At 42.5% G+C, this 22,413-nt stretch overlaps 1 protein-coding gene and 2 pseudogenes across 7 annotated transcripts in view; all 3 read right to left on the bottom strand.

Moving 5' to 3' along the window:
* CARD8 (caspase recruitment domain family member 8) overlaps window positions 1-22,413 on the bottom strand; it is a 42,936-nt gene that overhangs the window by 6,739 nt on the left and 13,784 nt on the right. For 2 of the 7 annotated variants that reach the window (XM_006142201.3, XM_027767288.1), the window contains exons 4-13: window positions 22,318-22,413; window positions 21,939-22,085; window positions 21,502-21,747; window positions 12,841-12,966; window positions 9,969-10,024; window positions 8,593-8,743; window positions 7,675-7,904; window positions 7,338-7,600; window positions 4,701-4,826; window positions 1,490-1,628 (exon numbers count right to left, since the gene is read on the bottom strand). In XM_006142201.3, the coding sequence (XP_006142263.2) occupies window positions 1,490-1,628; window positions 4,701-4,826; window positions 7,338-7,600; window positions 7,675-7,904; window positions 8,593-8,743; window positions 9,969-10,024; window positions 12,841-12,966; window positions 21,502-21,747; window positions 21,939-22,085; window positions 22,318-22,413 (1,580 nt within the window). Of the gene's footprint in view, window positions 1-1,489; window positions 1,786-4,700; window positions 4,827-7,337; window positions 7,601-7,674; window positions 7,905-8,592; window positions 8,744-9,968; window positions 10,025-12,840; window positions 12,967-21,501; window positions 21,748-21,938; window positions 22,086-22,317 lie in introns of all 7 variants that reach the window. The other 5 variants (XR_003547465.1, XM_027767289.1, XM_027767290.1 and 2 more) reach the window with 5 other exon arrangements.
* Window positions 5,560-6,299, bottom strand: LOC102475972 (small nuclear ribonucleoprotein F-like; annotated as a pseudogene).
* LOC102481465 (fumarate hydratase, mitochondrial pseudogene) lies at window positions 13,464-15,068 on the bottom strand (annotated as a pseudogene).

Raw genomic sequence — 22,413 nt, 5'->3', positions numbered from 1 at the left:
GTCACGCCGCAATCCCTTCTCCTCCATTCTCCTCTCGGGATCTTGGGCACGCACGCACACGCTCCCGGCATGAGTTTTAAGCCACCGGGTCCGGGACACAAACTGCGGTCAACTACGTGGGAGTCCAGCGACATAGCCATTACGCTAACTGCTGGTCCCAACTTTGGCATTTTTAAAAACATTTTTAAAAATTTACGTTTAGTAACTGTACATCTTTACAGTGTACAGTAGGGTCTTTCCCAGCATGAGTAGAGTGCATATTAGTTGAGCCAAAGATATTACCATTTACATTATCATCCACAGAAAACTTTTCATCAAAAGGCAATTTTAAAAAAAATTAATGAATGCCCATGTTACTATGCAAAAGAGTAAAACAATGTATAGCTCCTATGCGTGTGTTACCTTCTTGCCCTTTTCCTGATACAGTCTTACTAAATTCTTCTCATTGTGTTACCCATGACAACGATCTTCTATTGAGTACATTACTTTCTGTGTTATTTCAGGTATACAGAGGGTGGCCTTCGCAAGAGAGGCTAGTATATGAATAGAAATGTAAATACATAATTTAAAGAGATTCAAGGATCTCTAAGTTTTTGGCAAGTTTTTTGAGAGTTTCTAAACGTCATGAAATTTTGTTGATGATGTTGAATTTGTAGGGGTACATAAAACATTTTACAGAATATTTTGTAAGTGGAGAACCAGCAGATGGCTAGTGGTTACGTCACTGGACTCTCGCATGGCTGTCTGAAGTTTGAGTCCTGGATCTGAACGCTTGAAACTCACACTGGGCATGTGTGCGTGTATGCCCAAAATCTTGATAGGAGAATAAAGGAGAAGGAATTATGGCATGGCCATTCTCCTATGAAGTGATTTCTTGTTTTCTGTCTCTCCAGCAAGCATGTGTACCCTATAACAAAAATCTCTCTCTCAAAAAGAATAAAAGGTGAGCATCCAATACATTATTAAATTGCACAGAAAAATGAATATAACAGTATCTATACTCCTACTGAGTCACCTCTTTCTTTTTTGCTATAGAATGCGTGAGCCCACCAGAGAGAGATAGACGGAGAGAAGGAAAGTGAGAAATCATTCTTTAGGGATGATGGCCACACTGCAATCCCTTTTCTATTTGCTGACATACATGTGCTGGGCATGTTTTTCAGGCCCCTGGTTTGGGACTTGAAGCATGGAGTTGGACATGTGGATCCAGTGCCTTAACCACTGCATTGTCTGCTGGCTCTGAATTTTCTATTCTTTATTCCCTAGGGGTGAGAGGTTCCATTCTCAACAGCAGCAGCCATTCCCTTTCCCAGGCTCCTTGAGCTTTTTACTCCCTAGATATGAACCAATGCATCATCTTTATTTTACTAAAATTGGCTATAAACTGACAATAGACTTCTTATTGCTGAGATAGAACCGCAGACTTTTGACACCCAAGGGTGCATGACTTTTCCTTCTCCAAGACAGTCAGCCTCCCGCTTTCACCTACCTGGCTTCACCACAGTCTCCCAGACCAAAGTCCGTCTTCTGTCAGTAATTTCAAGTCGGATTGGTTCCTTCATCTGCCCAGCATAGAATTTAGAGAAGGGCTGGATTTCTCCAGGGCTCCTGTAGGACAATCTCAACTCCTAGAGGAAACATGCTACTTGACTTGAGAGAGTGGAAGAAGGAAAGGTCTGCTCCTCTGCAGTAAACTGGCCAGTGGAATGAAACCCGTTTTCTGCACCATCTTATGGTTGGTTGAGGTAGACCTCTCTCTTTCTGAGAGAGAGAGAAGTCTATAGCCTTTAAAATGGACAATTTTAGTAAATATCATCACATGGAAAGAAGAGTATTCTAGCTCTCAACACTACACAACTCAGGTAAAAATTGTGGGAGATACTGACTGAACACTAAAGTCTCAGATTCTGAGCTTCTCAGTAATGGTGCCTGCAGATCAGAATCTGAGACTACAGAAGAGCAGGGGGTGGCCAAAGGCACCTCATCAGGTCTCTCTTAGTCTCAGTGGGAGGCCAAGGATCAGATATGCTGTCCTTCCTTCCGGTCCCTTTAACTGCTCTGTACCCGCTACCCAAGGGTTCCTAGAGGCAGCTACCTTGGGGACTGAGCACCAACCTCCTACCCCAGATAGAACTGAGAAAAGCTTGAGTAATGCAAATCCCTCATTCTTTTATGAAATAAGCCCCAGTGATATTGGAAAATAATTTTTTAAAAATGTAAGATGTGAGATTGTTGATTCTAAATCTGTTTGAAGGAAAGACAACTCTGAGGACAATTTATGTCACACTAGAGAGGATCACCTCCCTGTTACAAGCTGCCATTTCTTATCTCGTACTTTCAATATTGTATTTTTGTTTTAAACACACCCATGCCCTGTGTCTTAGTTATTTCCGTATCACAAATAATCACAGGTCCTCAAACAGCTAAGAAGGTATCTGGCCTAAAGGACAACAGGGAAGTTCCTACCTAGCATTGATTGCTTAGAGTTTATCAAGGAAACTGGGAACTATGAGCAGAGCAAGTGTGAGTGCTTTATTAAATTCCTATGCTCTGGTATATTTAGAAAAAGAGCACTAAATTGAGGAAAATGGGCTTTACATGTTGTTATCTGTTTGACTCTGTAAAAAAAAAAAAAAGTTTCCCCAACCTTAGCCTTACTGTCCAAAAAGGAGAAGTGGAAATAACGATACCTAACCCTCTTGCTTTCCTCAATCTTCTTTACTCTTGGTTTTCCTAGGCCTTCAAATAGGAAAAACAAAACAAAACAAAATTGCATCTATCCAAAATGTTAAAATTGTCCAACATCATCATTAAAGACCTTAAAACTGATCGAGATGTGCTTTTTATTTTTCCCATTCACATTGCAGAATGACTATAATTTGATACTTTATTGCAGAGATAGTAGAATTTGTAGGACAACCTGCTTCTTGTCTACTTAGAAGTTAAATTGTGCAGGGACCAGCAGTTGGCATAATGGCTATGTCGATAGACTTCCATGTAGTCGACTGTGGCTTGAGTCCTGGACCTGGTGGCTTAAACTCATGTCAGGCATGTTTGCGTGTGTGCCCAAGACCCAAGAGGAGAATGGAGGAGAAGGGATTGTGGTGTGACCATCCCCCCGGAGGGTGATTTCTCGCTTTCTGTCTCTCTGTCTCTGTCTTTCTGGTGAGCGCACATGCCCTATAGCAAAATCCTCTCTCAAAAAAAAGATTAAAAAAAAGAAGTTATATTGTACAAAATCTTTGAAAATCTATTTAGAAGTACACTAGCTTTAAATTGGTAAATTCTCTTTGAATCAGTAATTTGACTTACAGAGCTCCAACCCCACAGACAAAACATAAAACTTTACAAATGAAAATATTTAGTACCAGGGCACTTGTTCTGAAAATTTACAAACAACTAAGTGCTGAATAATAATGGACTTCTTTAAAAACTTCAGGATTTTAGATATAGGGCATATTACACCCCACTAAGACAATGTGTAAGAGTGTATATCTAGAGCTAACAGGCAGCATGGTGGTTAAAGGTTCTGGATCCCACATGGCCAACTTCATGGTTTGTAGCCTGAAAACACTCCAGGCACTTGTGTGAGCATAACCAAGGTCCTGAGAGGAGAATGAAGGGGAAGGGACTATGGTGTGGCCATCCCCCCTGGGGGTTGATTTCTCATTTTCCATCCCTGTCTGTTTCTTTCCAGCAAGTGCATGTGTCCTATGGCAAAACATCCTATGGCAAAACTTTCTTTCTTTTTCTTTTTCTTTTTTTTTTTCCTGGAGAGCACATGCATTCATAAAAGAGAAAGAGGAGAAATCACCACCACCTCCCTCACAACCCATCAGAAGTGGTCATGCAAAAATCCCTTCTCCTCCATCTCTCCCTCCTTGTGGGATTTCAGGCATGCATGCACATATGCCTGGTGTATTTCTCAAGCCTCCAGGCCCAGGATTCAAGCCATGCAGTTGGGCATGTAGAATCTGACTACCTTAACCAGCAGGCTATGGAGCTGGTACGAAAGAATAACTTTATTTGCACAAAAATGTACAGCAATCACCTGCGAAATATACATAAAATGACATATGTGATATAAAATCATCTCTTCACTCAACTACTCTAATAAATACCTATCAAGTCCCTTACTTAGGCAAGATATCAGGCCTGGAGGCAACTATAATAGGCAAAAAAAAAAAAATGTTATAAAAAGGAAACTAAAAGTGTAACTTTAACCACAAAATAAGTACACTAAGTGCTACAATGTTAACTTTCCTGTGTTAGTGTCTTGGAAATATGTAATATAATTAATTACATTTTTCTATATTTTCAATTTTTACAAGGACATATTTGTGATTAATAAAGAAAAATATTGGGACCAGCAGGTGTCATAGTGGTTAAGGAACTTGACTCCTATGTGGTCAACTGCAGTTTGAGTCCCGGAACTAGCGATTTGAAACTCACACTGGGCGGATGTGCATGCATGCCCAAAATCCCAGCAGGAGAATGAAGGAGAAAGGATTGCAGTATGACTATTCCCCGGGCTTAATTTCTTGCTTTCTGTCTCTCTGGGGAACACACATGCCCTACAGCAAAAATCTCACCAAAAATAAAAAAGAAAAGAAAAATATTGCATTTGTCAAGATCCTTCCATTTGTTTCAAAAGTGCGAAATATTCGAAACACATTAGCTTAGATTTGAATTCTACTAACCTTAGGCATTATTTCCAGGTGAGGAGAACCAGACACAATGTAACGGGAACCAAAGTTCAGAGGTTCCATTGGGGGCGAGGTCTGCAGACGCACACCATGGAACCTACTTTCCTCATCATTTATTGCCTGAGAAAGAAGAGGCAGAAATATTAAAAATAAATAAATGAATACATAAGCAATGTAGTGGCAAAAAAAGGTATCTATATATTGTATTAAGTAGCAAGGGTATGACATGATTCAATCGATGCAAAGATTAGACAGACAATAGCAGAAGCTAAAGGACTCAATAGCTTAGAAGTAGAGAAAGCAATGGTAGATGCTAGATGTTGGTTGGGGAATTGGGGAGAATGGGGAGAAAGTGGTTAGAAGAACAAGAGTGCAGGTAAACAAGTGGAATAGGTTTGGGGAGAGCTTCCCACAGTAAAGAATGTCAGTGACAACAGCACGCATAGTTCTAAAAAAGCCAATAGGCCAGATTTTGAATGTGTACAACAAATGTAATGCTAAATGTTGAAGAGGGTGAAAATGTTTATATCCTTGATTTGCTTATTTTGTATACATGATCTTTTTCAAGCTGAAAAACAAAGCTTTGTTGTCTTTATTTATTTATTTATTTATTTTTGGAGAGGTTATTTCGCTATAGGGCGCGTGCGCTCGCCAAACAGACAGACAGACACAGAGACAGAAAGCGAGAAATCACCTCCCAGGGGGGATGGTCATGCCGCAATCCCTTCTCCTCCATTCTCCTCTTGGGATCTTGGGCACACACGCACATACGCCCGGCATGAGTTTTAAGCCACCGGGTCCAGGATGTGAACCACAGTCGACTACGTGGGAGTCCAGCGACATAGCTATTACGCTACCTGCTGGTTCCCTTGAAGGAGGTCTTTTTATAGAAACTAGAAAAGATGCTTTTCTCTCTCATTTCCCCATAGTCCTCCAACCTCTGGTATAAAGGACATTACTGTATCTTATTAAAACTTCACCCAGCTGTCCAGACAATGCCCCATCTCTGTGTTCTTCTGTATTTTCAAGCTGCATGTTCATACGGCCATCTCCAAATACCAGGTAGCCCTTTTACTCCATTCGCCATTTTGGTTTCACCATCACTGGCTTTCCTGTCATTCCACTGAGGACAGGTTTGGGATTGAGGGGTAAACTCATTGGAATCGAAGGGTCAGCGGCCGTGAACACTGCAGGCTGCTGGCTGGCCACTCTGCTGCCATCAGACCCGTGTCACTGGAGCCTGTATACACGATTTTAAGAACCACGCTATCCCTTACAAAGATTATATGTAAGTCAGAAATTTTAATTAAAAAATTCCATATAGCGTTTTTGATTATCATGCTTTTGTCTGTTTGTTCAATGGTGGGTCCCCAGTGCCTAAAGGAGTGACCGAAATATGGAAGGCACACAGTAACTTTGTTAAGCGGGGAAATGAATCTCCCTGAATAGAAAAGGCTACAGGCTTCAAGTGTCATTTTAAATTTTCTAGCAGTCACGTTTCTCAGAAAGCAAAACCAAGCAGATGAAGTTGCTTTCAGTAATAGATTTCATTTAACCCCAAATAGTAGTGTTTGAACGTGTAAACAATATGAAAATAAATATTATGTACTTTTTCATATTAAATCTTCAAAGCTCCGTGCGCTTTAAATTTACAGCCCATCTCTGCTCACGCTCAGCCACAGGAGGCCAGTGGCTCTCATGCTGGATGGTGCTTCTCTGGAAGTAAGAAGGGGAAGTCCACTTATGGATAAAGGTTTATCCTTTCTTTCCCTTCCACCTTGCATCAGACAGAGGAAGACAAATATCTCATTTATTCAGTCAGCAAAACACCATGAAAGAATTCTTTAAACAAAACGTACGCGGTACCTATACTAGGCCTTACACTGTGCATTAACTAATTTGTGATTAAACAGAAGTGGCCCCTCCCATTATGTGGCCAATACAATCTACAAAGAAAGACAACAAATAAAAAAGAAATCATGGAAATACAATGGTGGGAATAAAGAGGGTACATCGATCAAGAATAAGAGCATTGACCAAACTGAAGGGTTTAAAAAACTTCCTAAACTTCCTTTTTAGGCAAAGACCAGAAAGATGAGAAGCCAGACTCAGAAGGGAAAGCAAGCGGGAAAGGACCCCAGAGCAGGAATTCTTGGCACACCTGAGATATGAAAGTGCAGGTCAGCAGTGTTGTAACGTAATGTGCGAGAAGGGAGTGGAGGCAATCAGACAAGAGAACTCATCGAGGACAGGATGAAGCGATGACCTCCTGGACACAATAAATGATGTGGTTCATGTTCTAAGAGTGATGAGAATCCACTCAAGACCCTGGCCAAGGGATGTTGTTCAAACTGCCGGGGCTGGGATTTGAACCATGGTCAGCATATAAGCTCTAACTCCCTTAAGCACAAAGCTACAGGGCCAGCCCTTCCACACTGAATTTTAAGAGCAGATTGTTGCATAAGGCTCAAGGGTCAGCATCAACAGATTGATCTCATGGAAGGTGATCCATGCTTCTCTCAGTCAAAACTGCACCTTGACCTTTCTGTTCTAGAGGCTGGATGGACCACAGGGATAACCTGGAAGTGGAGTTTTCATCTTTGCATGACCTCCAAAAGCGGCCAGCCTTACCTTCGTTAGCAAGGCGTCACTGGGGATAAGGTACAAGTGGAATTTAATATCTTGGGGGTGGGAGTGATAATAGATGAGCGTGGTGGAGGTGATGGGCACGGGAAGGCAGGTCCCACTGGCGATCCTCAGTAGGATTCCCATCAGGGAAAAGCTGGGGTTTTCCAGTACTGCATAGAAAGGTTCCACCCGAGCTGGCTTCTCCAGGACCATCCCTTCATCCTTAAAATGTGCAACCTGGAACCAGGCGACGTCGACATCACCTGCTATTGGAGAACCACACGGCAATTAGACAGAGGGTCCCCTAACAGCCCCACCGCCTCCTCTCTCCCCTCAGTACCTTGCAGGCAGATGAAGTGGGGGAGGTGGACTTCAGCCACAGCCCCCTCTGGCTCTGCAGTGACATCAAACAAAGGGCCAGCCACCATCCACTGCTCACTGAGCTGCAGGGACAGGCCCAGGTGCTGACCCCAAGAGTCGAATGCAATCCTCACGGTCACTGCTGCCCTTACCACAAAGCCAAGGCCCTTGGCTAACCACAGATAGTAGCCGGCTGTGGGGAAGTGGACGCTGGAAGGAGCCAGAGTGATGGTCACAATGGGAAGACACCAGGATGTGGATTTCAACAACCCTGTGTGGGGTGTAGTATTAGGGCTGAGGCAAGGCTCAGGATCCACCTGCAACTTTTACTAAACTAGAAAACTCCGCAGAGTTCATTAAGTCCTCTGTTCTTGACTTCTTGGCATTCTATGCAAGGAGTCTTCAAAAAGTGTGTGGAAAATGCATATTGTGGGGCCCTAACGCCTAGTGGTTAAGTGAGCCAGAGCACACAAGGCCATAATTTGAGTCCCAGCCCCAGTGGCTTGAAAAACATGCCAGGCCCAGGGGCCACCACGCCCTAAATCCCGACAGGATGAAGAAATCGAGACGGGACTGTGGTGCGATCACACTCCATTTGGGGATTCTCTCTCAAGTACATGTGCTCTCTGGCATTTGAAAAAACATGTTAAAAAGCAAGTGAATATTATGAAGAGACTATACATAGATTTCAAAAATATTTTGCACCAAAATAAATTCCTACTTTCTTTCTTTCACACACTTTAAAAAATTCTCTCTTCTATGTTGAAATGAACATACCAACTTGACAGTGCAAGACATACACAGAGCATGGGGACCATTTCAGATGGCTTAAAGAACAAGTCCACACGTTAGCTTTAGATAGGAGTTGTCTTCAGTAGTTAGCACCTTTTGTTCTTACCTGTATCTGTTTACGCTCTCGTCAATCAACTCGATATCCACCTTTCCATCAGGTCCCAGAAAGTGATTATGTTTACAGCCCGGGTCACGCTCAAAGCCAAGTTTAGCCGCGAAAGAGGAGACTAGTTGCTCCTCTCCTGAGCAAACATCTCCTGAAAGAAAATAGTGGACACGTGAGTTGTAGGTTGTTGAAAAAGGCATCGCCTGAGAGTCTGGGATGCTGAATCCCACAGCTGCGGCTGGGAATGTAGCTATTGAATAAGAACAAACTGTGACTAGAACATGGGATTTTGTTTCTTTGAACCCCAGCAGGGAAACACACAAGGATATTCTTTGTTAGCATTAAAATCTTGTCCTCACATTTATTTATTTAATTATTTGTTTGGTTCGAGAACAAGACTTTTTATTTGTTACTATTAAAAGTCTGAACTCCAGGGACCAGCAGTTAGCGTAATGGCTATGTCACTGGACTCCCATGTAGTCGACCGCAGTTTGCATCCCGGACCCGGTGGCTTAAAACTCACACCGGGCGCGTGTGCGTGCGTGTCCAAGATCCTGAGAGGAGAATGGAGGAGAAGGGATTGTGGCATGGCCATCCCCTCTGGGGGGGTGATTTCTTGCTTTCTGTCTCTGTTTCTCTCTGTCTGGCAAGCACACGCACCCTATAGCACAAACCTCTCCCCCCCCAAAAATAGTCTGAACTCCAGAGTCTTAACCGGTCGTGTGTGCGTGCGTGTCCAAGATCCTGAGAGGAGAATGGAGGAGAAGGGATTGTGGCATGGCCATCCCCTCTGGGGGGGTGATTTCTTGCTTTCTGTCTCTGTTTCTCTCTGTCTGGCAAGCACACGCACCCTATAGCACAAACCTCTCCCCCCCCAAAAATAGTCTGAACTCCAGAGTCTTAGACTGGTGGTTCATCGCCATCAGCTTGTTCCACTTTAGTGCCTGTCTCATCCCTAATAGCTTTTCCAGAGCTACCACCTTCACCGTGAAGCTCCATGAGCTTTCCTAATTCAAACACATACCCCCACATTTAAAAGGTTTTCTGGGAAGCCAGATTGGACAGCTTAGCGGGGTGATACTGTTTGTCCAGGGCTGGACCCAATGCAGCTGAGTCTCGGCATGGTTCCCAAGAGCCAAGGAAACCTGCTGGCGAGCAAAGTGCAGGCAAGAAAAGGAATGAGCGCCAAAGCCGGAGAGGCAGAAGGACGTGTTCCTGCAGGGCCCTGCCCGTCCCCGGCTGCCACAGACTGTGCCTTGTTCCCTGAGCATTTCCACATTCTTGCAGTGAGTGGCTTAACTATTTCCAATTAAGCTGTAAAACCCCACAAGCATTTTATCGACCCACACGCCCTCGACTTCTACAGTCACCCTTACCTGTTTCTTGATTCTCTGGAGATTCCTGCCCTCCTGATAGGCTGTCAGCTGGGGTCCTTGTTTTCCAAAAATATGGAAAATATTAAGAATTGATTGGTGAACATGGAGAAGATGCTATTAAAAATCAGAGCTGTGCTGGCCAGTACAGTAGTCGCTACATACATGTGGCTATTTAAACTTAAGCGAATAAATCAGCTAAATAAAAAATTCAGCCCCCGGGTTGTACTATTCACTTTCCGAGTGCTCAGTACCCAGGTGTGGCTAACTAAATTGCAGAGTGCAGGTAAAACGTTTCCACCAACCTGGAAGTTCTGTTGGGCAGGACTGACTTAGACCATGACAAAAGAATTGATAACTTGGATGAAAACATCTTAAAACTAGATATAGGGGTGATATGTGGGTAGCAGAACTAACGGGCTCTCCAGAGCTGACTGTGTCCTGACTAGTCTCCCTTCTCAGCTCCTGTCATAGCAGTGCATGAGGTGGCCGCAGCCAGGTTCTTTTGCATGAATGGCTCCACTTGATATCATATGACCTTTGGAAGCAAAAGACTGAAGCCATGACTGACCCATGAGTGAAATGCATGCATTTGTAGCAGTGGTTCCCAGCCTGGACACCCCTGGGGAGCTCTAAAAACCACCTGAGACCCAATCCACAGCGTAGGTAAATTAAATTAAATCAGGATGTTGGAGTTAGAAGCCAAGCATCAGCATTTTTACAGCTTTCCAGGTGATTCTAAAGTTGGGTGAAGGTATAAAAGAACTTGTATACCTTATGAATTAAATTTAACTAATTAAATTTAATTAAAAAAAAAAAAGTTATGATCTACAGGATGAGCCAGTGGTTCCTCAAGAAGCTAGACAAAGACAACTAACTGAATCCAGTTTCCTGCCTTGGGGAGTTTGAATGTGGAATAAATAAAGACCAGAGGAATCAGAGGGCAAAAAGTCCCAGTCGCTCAGAGGGGGTATGATGAAACTGCAGATAAAAGCAGTCTTTACGTCTGTACAAACAACAGTGATTGCACAGCAGGTGCAGCTGCGGCACTGCGAAATGTGGTCCAGTTTTCTGCTGGTGTTTTCTTAGGTTCCCCTGATTTTTTGATATGTGCATGGAATTCTCGACCCCTTAGGGTTTTATACACACACACACACACACACACACACACACACATATACATATACATATATATACACATATATACATACATATATACATATACACACATATACATGTATACATATATACACACATATATACATATATATACACATGTATATACATATATATATATATTCCTTGACATGTCTATTAATTTCAATTTCTTTGGTTATCAGAAAAGTCATGACTTTTTTTTTCTGTATAAAAATGTGTCATGACTTTTCCAACAATGCAATAAAAGAATTGAACAGAGATTGAGGTTGGAAAGAACAGGTACTTGGAGAAGTGAGATGAAAAGACAGGACCCACAGTCCTTTCTTACAGGGGTCCTGTGGGCAGGCCAAGCAGTGAAAAAGCTGGGGCTGTCATCCTAAGACTTGGTATTGTCTGAGAATGCATGGTGAGCCATGGACTAAGGTAGCCTCGTGGAAAGCACTGGAGGTAAATATGCCATTTTATATTCACTCTCAGGGACCCTGTTCGCTGGCTGAAGCTGGGATTCAGATAGTGGGAGGAAGCCAGTATTATACTGGAGACAGCTCACTCCAGATCGTGAAAGTCTATTTTAAATTTCCTGGGATTTCCATGATCAGACAGTGGTGCTATGGTAAAATGCAATGCTCTGCAAGGCTGACCCACATGCGAAGGTCCCAGACTTGTGTCCAGTGACCTTCTGGATATGCTGGGCACATGTATGCTCGTGATCTTGGGCTGGCTAATGTGGAGGTGGATCATGTTGGGGTATTATCGCTCTGTCTCTCGCTCATGAAAGAAAGAAACAAAACATTTCCAGGTATTTGCAAACAGGCTGTCAAACGCAGCCATTAGTAAAAATGAAATTATATAAGCTTGCATTTAAACAAACTGTATCACAAACAAAAATAACAACTATTTTAAAAATACTACTTCTGGAACAGCAGATGTAGCAGTTATGTCACTGGACTCCCACATGACTGACAGCAGTTTGAGTCCCGGACCTGGTGCCTTGAAAATCACTCCAGGTATATGTATGTGCATGCCCAAGATCCCAGGAGAATGAAGAAAGGACTGTGGCATAGCTATCCCTCCTGGGGGTGGGGGTAGTTCGTCACTTTCTCTTTCACTATGTCTGTCTCTCTCTCTCTCCTGTGTGAGCACATGCGCTCTAAGGCAAAATCCTCTAAAAAAAAGAAACAAAAGTGCCACTTCCTAGTTTACTACATTATACTGTACTCTATGCACTGAAGGGTATTGATGTCTGTTGTATCTTGTGGTGAAAATACAGTGATGCACTGAGCACACACCTTCCCAACTCCAGGATCATGTTGGTAGTTTGAAATCTGCCCTGATGGAAACTGGTAAACACGATAAATCAAGGCTTCTTTTCTTCCTCTGGTGTTAACTTTTCTGGCCTTCAGCCTCATCATTAGCCAGTGTTCTGGAGAATTGAGTTGGTTTTATGCTCTAACAACTCAATCAATAATGTAATGGTCTTTCACTGTGTTGTTTATTGTCTTTTGGTGTGTAGCTTCCTGGATATCTCCATGGAACTACTGATTTACCTCAGGTTTGATGCAAAAATTTATGGTCTCATGGCTATTATTGTATAAACTCATTTGTTCTCCCTTGATTCCTATAAAAACCATCTCAATCCACCTGATTTTCATGTTCCTCTGTAATATTGAGAAACAACATCCAAAACTGTCAGCCTTTTTAGCTTTCCACACCTTACCTGGGAACCTCATCCACAGAGGACTGAAAGTCAGTAGGTATCTTGGGCAATGACAGTTTTCTCTCTCTCTCACCTTCTGAGAAAGAAAGTGAATCTTCAAACTCTTCATCGGAATATTTATAGATGCTATCAAGTATAATGGAACGACAAAATAAAAGTTGCATTATGAATATCAGGCCTGGTGGAGGGACGGATTCTGGAGCAAGATTTATGTTAATGGCCATAAATCCCATATTCTATCTAGGGACATCTTCTCTCAGGTTTATAATGACTCCATCTTACCCCTCATTATATTGAATGTAACTGTCTCTGTCCCCAACTATCTACTGTTCATTCCAGCCCAGGCATATACCTCAGCTCTCAACACCTGCTTATTTTTTTTTTTTTTGAGAGTTTTTAGCTATAGGGTATGGGTGCTTGCCAGAAAGACAGAGAGAGAGAGACAGAAAGTGAGAAATCACCCCTTCCCCGGGGGGATGGCCACACCACAATCCCTTCTCCTCCATTTTCCTCTTGAGATCCTGGGCATGTATGCACACACACCCGGTGCGAGTTTAAGTCACTGGGTCCAGGACTCAAACTACAGTCCACTACATGGGAGTCCAGTGATGTAGCCATTACGCCATCTGCTGGTCCCTCAACACCTACTTTTTTTTTTTATTTGTCTTTATGTAAATTTATTTAAAATCACTTTAGGCCTAGCCTGTCCTTAGGTTTTTACCCACTCGTCAAACTGCTCTGCTGTGAGAAAGCCAAGTTCAATAGCAGTTTCCTTCAAGGTTGATCCATTTTTGTGTGGTGTCTTAGCGGTCATTGCTGCCTTGTCATACCCTTTGTGAGGATTAAGAGCTGTCACCAACATTAGAGACTCACTCATTAGCTTGTTGATCCTTTCTGTGTTGGCCTGAATTTCTACCACACAGTTTCGGTGAAGGAAACTGAAGCATCTCCCAGCAGCCTGGCTGAGCGTAACACATTTTTAATCATCATTGGCTTGAAAGCATTCAATTCGAAATGTCCATTGCTGCCTCCAACAGTAACAGCGACATGATTACCGTGACTTGGGCTGCAACCATGATCATTGCCTCACACTGAGTGGGGTTCACCTTGCCTGGCATGATACTACTTCCTGGTTCATTTTTAGGCAAGATCAGTTCTCCTAGGCCTGACCAAGGACCAGAACCCAGAAAACGAATGTCATTTGCCATCTTCATCAGACTGTAAGCAGTGGTGTTCACATCCCGGCGGAACTCAACCAGAGCATCATGAGCAGCCAGAGTTTCAAATTTATTTGGAGCAGTGACAAAAGGCAAGCCTGTGAGTGCAGCAGCTTTTGCAGCAATCTTTTCTGCAAAGCCAATTCTAGTGTTTAGCCCAGTCCCCACAGCAGTGCCTCAAGCTGCGAGCTCATAGATTCTTGGCATGGTAGCTTTTATTATCACCATTGCATAACTCACTTGTTGAACATAACCACTAAATTCCTGCCCAAGAGTAAGTGGAACAGCATTCTGAGTATGGGTATGCCCAATTTTGATGATCTGTGCACATTCTTTGGATTTAGCCTCGAGAGCATCATGTAGCTTCTGTAGTCCTGGTAACAGCACCTCATAAACTTCTATTGCAGCAGCAATGTGCATTGCTGTGGGAAAAGGGAGATTTGAGCTCTGGCTTTTATTAACATGATCCTTGGGCTGCATAGGTTTCTTGCTGCCAAGCTCACCTCCTAACATTTCAATTGCTCTGTTGGTAATTACTTCATTTACATTCATATTTGTCTGGGCTCCTGATCCAGTCTGCCACATCACGAGAGGAAAATGATCATTTAATTTACCTTCAGCTATCTTATCTGCTGCCTTCATTATTGCATTAGCAATCTTTGAATCAAGACCATAATCCTGGTTTACTTCAGCAGTCTTTCACTTCAAGATGCCTAAAGCTTTAATAATTGGGATTGGGCTGCGCTCTGTAACACCTCCAAACTTAAAGTTCATTGTGGATCTCACAGTCTGGGCACCATAGTATTCACCATTTGGGACCTTGAGTTCACCAGAGGTATCATACTCTATCCGGAAGGCATTTTGGCTGTCCATGCGAGTGGCATTCGGGGGCCGGAGTGGGAGAATGGGCACGCCACCCAGGCCGGGAGCAGAGGCCGAGGCTGGTGCTTGCAGAAGGTGACATGAGGGTGCGAGGAGTCTGAGTGCTCAGTACATGGTGGTGCGGCAGGATGGTAGAATCTCAACACCTACTTTTGCCACAGGGTTTTGTTTTATGACAAGTCAACATGATTGTTGACCCAAGTGATCTTACTGAGAATTTTAGAGGAGAAAATTCTTAGTTTATATTCTACTTTCATCAATTATTGATGCCCAAGAGGATGGGACCTTAGAATGATTCACTGAAATTCCAGGACTTTAGTGAGATGAGGTATGTCCTATGAGACCAATGGAATACTGGTGTTCCTCTTCTGCTCTCTTCCTCTACACAAAGAGGGGCACTGGGTAGAGTAAGGATGCTCAGAGGGAAAGAATGATGGCTATTGGACTTTTTTTTTTTTTTTTCTTTCATGTGTATCCTTAATCAGAAATGGAACATGCTAAATCCTTTCCTCTTCCTCATTCTCAAGGTCTGGGCTTTTTTCTCTCTGGGTGCTGGGAATTAAGATGGGAATTAAGAATAAAAAAAAAAAATGTCTTTTGGGTCAAAATCTCCACTGCCCAGTATGATAGCCACTGGCTACACATACCTATTTAAATTTACATTTTCATTGATTAAGTTTAAAAATCAGTTCTTCATTTGAGGTAATTGTATTCTAAGTGCTCAAAAGCCACAGTCAGTGGCTTCCATATTGGACAGCACACATGTGGAACATTTCTCTCGTGCTGAGAATTCTGCTGGACAGAACTGACTTAAGCCATCTTCTATAGTTCAGTTGACCAGAGCCCTGATTGGGGGCATCTGACATTGGTTTAACCAAAATGATTCTCTGAGTCCCTCAATTCATAATCCCCTGTGCCTTATCACTGCCCTTGAAATACCACACAGAGAAAGGGTGACTAGACTAATCTAGAGTAAGGAATTCCTGTGTTCATTAGCACTATTTTCATCTGTTAGAGTCACCCTAAAGGAGAATCTATCCCTGAGTGAATAGCACTGTATTAGTGTCAGTATGGGAATCGGAGTGAAGGATACATCTATTTTGGTGCTTCTCTTGAGACTTAAACTAATTTAAAATAAAAAGCTAAAACTTAAAAAAATATATATACATGGGGTCAGCAGGTGGTATGGCAGTTAAGGGTGCTGGACTTAGACATGGCTGATTGTAGTTCCAGTCCCAGACCTGGTGGTTTGCTTTCTCACTTTTCCTTTCTATCTTTCTCTCTTGCTCTGTCCCTCTCTGGTCAAATTAAAATAAGTAAATGAAGTTAAATAGTAAAAAAAGAGAGAAAATATACACTGACTTTACATGAATAATCAAAGTGTCTGTTTTTTATCGTAATTCTCTTAGCTCATTCATACATTTACTAACATTTGGTTTCTATATTTTTAAATTATAAATTATGTATTCAGTAAATTTTTATTTTATTTTTACGTTTTTGCCATAGGGTGTGTGAGCTCACAGGAGAGAGGGAAAGTGAGAAATCACCCCCAGAGAGATGGCCATGCTGCAGTTCCTTCTCCTCTATTCTCCTCTTGGGATTTCGGGCATGTATGCACATGTGCCCAGCGTGACTTTCAAGCCACCAGGTCCAGGTCTCAAACTGTAATCAGCAATGTGAGAGTCCCACACCTCAATTCATGCCACCTGCTGGCCCCCAGTCAATGATTTTTTTTTTTTTTTGAGAGAGAGAGATATTTTTGCTATAAGGTGTGTGTGCTCACTGGAGAGACAGATAGAGACAGAGAGACAGAAAACAAGAAATCACCCTGTAGGGGGGGTGACCATGCTACAGTCTCTTCTCCATTCTCCTCTCAGGATTTTGGGCATGTCCACACACATGACTAGTGTGAGTTTCAAGCCACCAGATCTGGGACTAAGTCAACTAAGTGGGAGTCCAGTAATGTAACCATCACGCCATCTGCTGGTCCCTAGTCAATGATGTTTAATTCATTCAATTGGTATCTCTAGAGAGGTTGCAATCTCAGGCACAGTGTTATACCTTAGATGCACCATGATGACTAGCTAATGAGAATACTCAATTGTATAAGCAGGATCATGTCTTTGGAATTATACTCACTAATTCTCCTCTGTCACTGTTGGTCTTAAACATGTTTTATTACTGGTTTACCTCATGAAAAATTTGATATTACTTTCTTTGGAATGTATCAATTGTCAGGGTCTTGACTTTGATTGATTTTTATGGCTGAGTAGTATTCCATAGTGTACGTGTGCCACATTTTTTCAGTCCATTCATCTGCTCCTGGACATTTAGGTTGATTCCATGACGTAGCAATTGTGAATAATATTGCAATAAATTTGGATGTGCAAGTGTTTTTTCCAACTCGATGTTTTCCAATCCTTTGAGTAGAAACCCAGAAGTGGAATTACTGGGTCACATGGCAGTTCTATTAGTAGGTTTTTGAGGAACCTCCATATTGTTCTCAACAATGGCTGTACTAGCTTATATTCCAGCAGTGTTGCAGAGTTCCCTTTTCACTACATATTGCAGGCACTTACTATTCTTTATTTTTTTAAATCTTAGCCATTCTGATTATGGTTAAGTGGTATTTACTGTAGTTTTGACTTGCATTCCCCTTAAGATAAGAGACATTAAGCATATTTTTTTCATATACTTTTTGGCCATTCATATGTCTTCCTTGAGAATTGTCTGTTTAGCTCATTTACCCAGTTTTTAATCAGATTGCTTTATTTACTTGTTGTTGTTTTTGAAAGTAAGATGCTTGAGTTCCCTGTGTATTCTGGTCATCGGTCTCTCATCTGAGGCAGAGTTTGCAAATACATCCTCCCATTCTGAAGACTGTCTCTTCACTCTAATTATTGTTTCTTTTGCTGTGCAGAAACTTTTAGCCTGATGTAGTCCCTTTGTCTACTTTTGGGATTATTGCCTGTGCTTTGGGGGTCTTATTTAAGAAGTCTTTGCTTACTCTGATGTCTCCAAGAGTTCCCCCTGTATTATTCATTAGTAGTTTTCTCTTTCTTTCTTTCCTTTTTTAAGAGAGATTTTTGCTATAGGATGCATGCACTCGCAGGAGAGACAGAAAGACAGAAAAAGAGAAATCAGTCCCCAGGAGGAATGGCCATGATGCAATCCCTTCTCCACTCTCCTCTCAGGATCCTGAGTATGCACGCACATGTGCATGCACCACTTCTTAGGTTAGTTTATTTCTAAGTTGTTTTTTTCTTTTTCACCTTCTTTTTCTCCTTCTTCTTCTTCTCCTCCTTCTCCTTCTCTTCTTCTTTTCCTTCTCCTTCTTCTTTTCTCCTTCTCCTCCTTCTCCCTCTTCCTCCTCCTCTCTCTCCTCCTCTTCTTCTCCTTATTATTATTACTATTATTATGGCTTTTGTAAATGGGATTGCTTTATTCAACCTGTCTGTTCATTGTTGCTGTATAAAAATGCTGATAATTTTTGTATTTTGATTCTGTTTCCTGGCACTTTGATTTCACTGCTGATTTTTTTCATGGATTCTTTTGATATTTCTAAGTACATAATCATGTCATCTCTAGAGATCATTTCACTTCTTCTTTTTCTATTTGAAATGCATTTGATTTTACTCTCCTGTCTGAGTACATTGCTTAGAACTTTCCGTTCTGTGTTAAAAAGGAGTGGAGAAGGTGTGCAGCCTTGTCTTGTTCTAGTTTTTAGGGGGAAAGGTTTCAGCTTTTCCCCATCCAATATAGTGTTAGCTATGGGTTTGTCTTATATGACTTTTACTGCATCAGTAAATATCCCTTCTATGCTGATTTTGCTGAGTCTCAGTCATGAAGGGATGTTGTATTCGGTTGTCAGAAAATTATGGCTCATTATTGCACAGAAAAACCGAAAAAAAGTCACAACTTTTGCACCAACCCAATATCTTATCAAATGCCTTTTCTTCATTAATTGAATGATCATATAGTTTTTATCTTTCCTCCTGTTAATGTGATGGATTTTTACATTTATCATTCCGCATGATGTAGAGCCACTGGTATCCCTGGAATAAAGCCTACCTAGTCATGGTGTATAATATTTTTAATGTGTGTTGTTGGATGATATTTGCTAGTATATTGTTAAGAATCTTTGCATCTGTATTCATCAGGGATTTGGTCTATAGCTTTCTTATGTCCTTGTCTCTTTTGAAGACCAGGATGATAGTGGCTTCATAGAATGAATTTGAGAGGATTCCTTCTTTTGGGATCTTTAGAAATAGTTGAAGGAGAATTGGGGTTAGCATTTCTTTAAAAGTTTTATAGAATTTGGAAGCAAAGCCATCAGGACCTGAACTTTTCTTTGTAGGGTGACTATTTATTGTTAATTCAATCTCATTCTTTGTTACTGGTCCAATCAGACTTGCTAGTTCTTCTGGTTCAACCGTAGTAAATTATATGTGTCAAGAAATTTAGGACCAGCAGTTAGCATAATGGCTATGTCGCTGGACTCCCACATAGTCGACCGTGGTTTGAGTCTCAGACCCAGTGGCTTAAACTCACGCCAGGCGTGTGTGCATGTGTGCCCAAGATCCCAAGAGGAGAATGGAGGAGAAGGGATTGTGGCATGGCCATCCCCTCTGGGGGGTGATCTCTTGCTTTCTATCTCTCTGTCTCTCAGTCTGTCTGGCGAGCGCATGTGCCCCCAGCTGGCGCGGCGGGCCGATGCACACTAAGAGAAAAAAAAAAAAAAAAAAAAAAAACAGAAACAAACATATATTATGAAAACTCATGTGTTAATGATCATTGTTTTTAATGAACCTTTTGATTTCAGTCTTAATTTCTTCAGTTGTTATGAAGTCCTTCAGGAGTAGATTGTTTAGTTTCCATGGGTTCGTGTATTTTCAAGGGTCCTTTCTTTAGTTGATTTCAAATTTAATTTTGTTGTGGTCAGAAAAGATGCTGGATATTGCTTCTATACATGTGAATTCGTAAAAGTTTTTTTTTATGTTTGTGTGTGTGTGCCTATCTTGTGGTCAGTATTTGAAAATGTTCCATGTAGGAGTGAGAAAAATGTGCATTTTGTGTTCATTGGGTGAAATGTCCTATAGATGTTTGTCAAGTCCATTTGGTTTATGGTTTAGTTTAAATCTTGTATCTTTGGATTAGAAATTCTATCTTCTGCATAATCTAATCTTCTATGAATATTTTCAAGGGAGGTTTTGATTTCCTGTATATAGTCTTCATCTCCAGCTCAGGTTTTTTTTTTTTTTTTTTTTTTTTTTTTTTTTTTTTTCAGTGTCTGTATCTTTAAGGAAATACTCCTTCAATCTGTGAAATGATTTCCTTGTCTTCTGGAGTTGTTTGTTTCTTTTTTTTTTTTTTCTTGCATCTCATTTAGTTTTATCACTATGAATATTCTGAATTCTTTTTCTGACATTTCTGTGAATGCTTGTGTGCTATCTATGGTTAATAAGTTGTGTTCCCTTGAGGAAGAAATATTTCCTGTTTTCTCATTTTTCTTGGGACTGCACATTGGTTTTTAGTCACCTGATAAAGTAAACACTTCTTAATGTTTTACTGGGAGGGGGAGTAGATTCTGTAGTGTCAAGAGGGGGATGACAGCTCTAGTTCTCATGTGTATTCTTGGTAGAGGCTACATCTCTCCATCAGAGGAGGGTGCATGTAGCCAGTTTCATGTGTTTGGTTCCTCTCCCAGCCTCTCAGGACCAGATGCACCAAGGGCTAGGTTGGAGAGACGCAACTAAAGTAAGAAGGTAAAGTCTGCACAGCACAGGGACCCGAGAACAGTGGAATTTAAAAGTACACCTGGGAGGGGCTGGCAGGTGCCTAAATGCCTAAGGTGCTGGACTTTCACAAGGCTTATGTCAGTTTGATCCCCAGACCTGGCGACTTGAAATTCACATTTGGTGTGTGTGCATACTTGCCCAAAATCATGAGAGGAGAATGGAGGAGAGGGGCATGGATATCCTCCAGGGGGATGATTTCTCACTTTCTCTCTGTTTCTCTCCCCGCCTCCTCCAGAGTGAGTACACATGCCCTATGGCAAAAATTAAAAATAAATAAATAAATAAGAAGTAAACCTGGGAGGGCAGGGTAGGAGGTGCAGTGGTCAAGGTTCTGGACTCCTACGAGCCAGGTCCACCACAAATTTAAGTCCTGGGCCTGGCAGCTTGAAAATCATACTAGGTACATATGCATGCATACCTCAGATCCCAGGAGAATGGAGAAGGAATTGCAGTGTGACATCCCCTGGGTGGGGGTTGGGGGTGGTGGTGGTGGTAGAAGTGGAGGTGATTTCTCACTTTCCTTCTTATGGTCTCTATCTGTTTCTCTCTAGTCAGGGCATATACCCTACAGCAAAACCTAACAGAAGAACAGCTGAGTGGTCAGGAGGCACCAGCATGAAAATCAGCACTGCTGGCTTCCTGTCCGGTCCCTCTGTAGGTCATTCCCTTGCCACTCCCCATCCTGCTCAATCCTATACCAGTGGGTGGAACTCAGAAAGCCAATGGCCAGGGCACCGGGCAGAAGGGAATCTGAAAGCACGCACGTGAGTGATGGGGTGGCACCAGCAGTAAAGTCGGCACCACCACTTGGTCCTTCAGTAAGGCGGCTCACACCCTCAGCACTGCTGTCCTCTCTGGTCCCTCCAAAGTCTGCTGTCTCAGCACGGATTACTGGCTGGTCAGCACCGCTTTCAGGTCCGATTCCCCAAGAGCTCACTCTCTCTCCACTCCCTGGACCCTGCTTGGTCTTGAACCTGCAGCTGTTCCGCCGGTGGCCAGGGCCCCTGACGCTGGTCAGAAAGGAATCCAAAATCACACAACTGGAAGTGCCAGCAGGAAAGCCAGCCCCACCAACCCAGCCGGTCCCTCCGCAGTGCACTTCCTGTACATGCCCCTCTCCTGTTTGGTCCAGAGCCTGCGGGTGGGAATCCGAAAGTCAGTGGCTCAGGTTTGGGGCAGAAGAGAATCCAAAAACACGCACCTGAGGAGTTGGTATCTGTAAGCAAAAGGGTCATCGCTGTCTTCCCATCTGGGCCATCCATAACTCACTCCCTTGTCACCGCCATCCCCTCTGGTCCTTCCAAAGCGCACTCTTTTGCCACTCCCCGGATCATGCTTGGTCTTGAACCTGCAGGTGGAAGTCAGGAAGCCGATGGCCCAGGCTCAGGACAGAAGGAAATCCCAAAACACGTGCCTGGGTGGTCGGGAGGAATCAGCAGAAAGGCCAACAGTGCATTCCCAACCCTTCCCTCCGCTGCTCACTCCCTCACTGCTCTAAATCCTTTGCTTCTGATGAACCTCTGTGACACAAAGGAATAGACCTCAGAGTCTTGTTCCCACACAGAGTCAGTGTCCCTTACCCAAAAATGTACTCCTCAACGTTACCACTAGAAGGAAGCTGAACAGTTGGATCTGACACTGATGAACATTCACGCCACAGACCCCGAGGCTCTTCC

The sequence above is a fragment of the Tupaia chinensis genome, unplaced genomic scaffold (genome assembly GCF_000334495.1).
Source record: "Tupaia chinensis unplaced genomic scaffold, TupChi_1.0 Scaffold000067_2, whole genome shotgun sequence".
Classification (NCBI taxonomy): Eukaryota; Metazoa; Chordata; class Mammalia; order Scandentia; family Tupaiidae; genus Tupaia; species Tupaia belangeri.
Note: the sequence above shows the minus strand (reverse complement) of the source record. Positions and strands in the feature narration are given on the sequence as shown.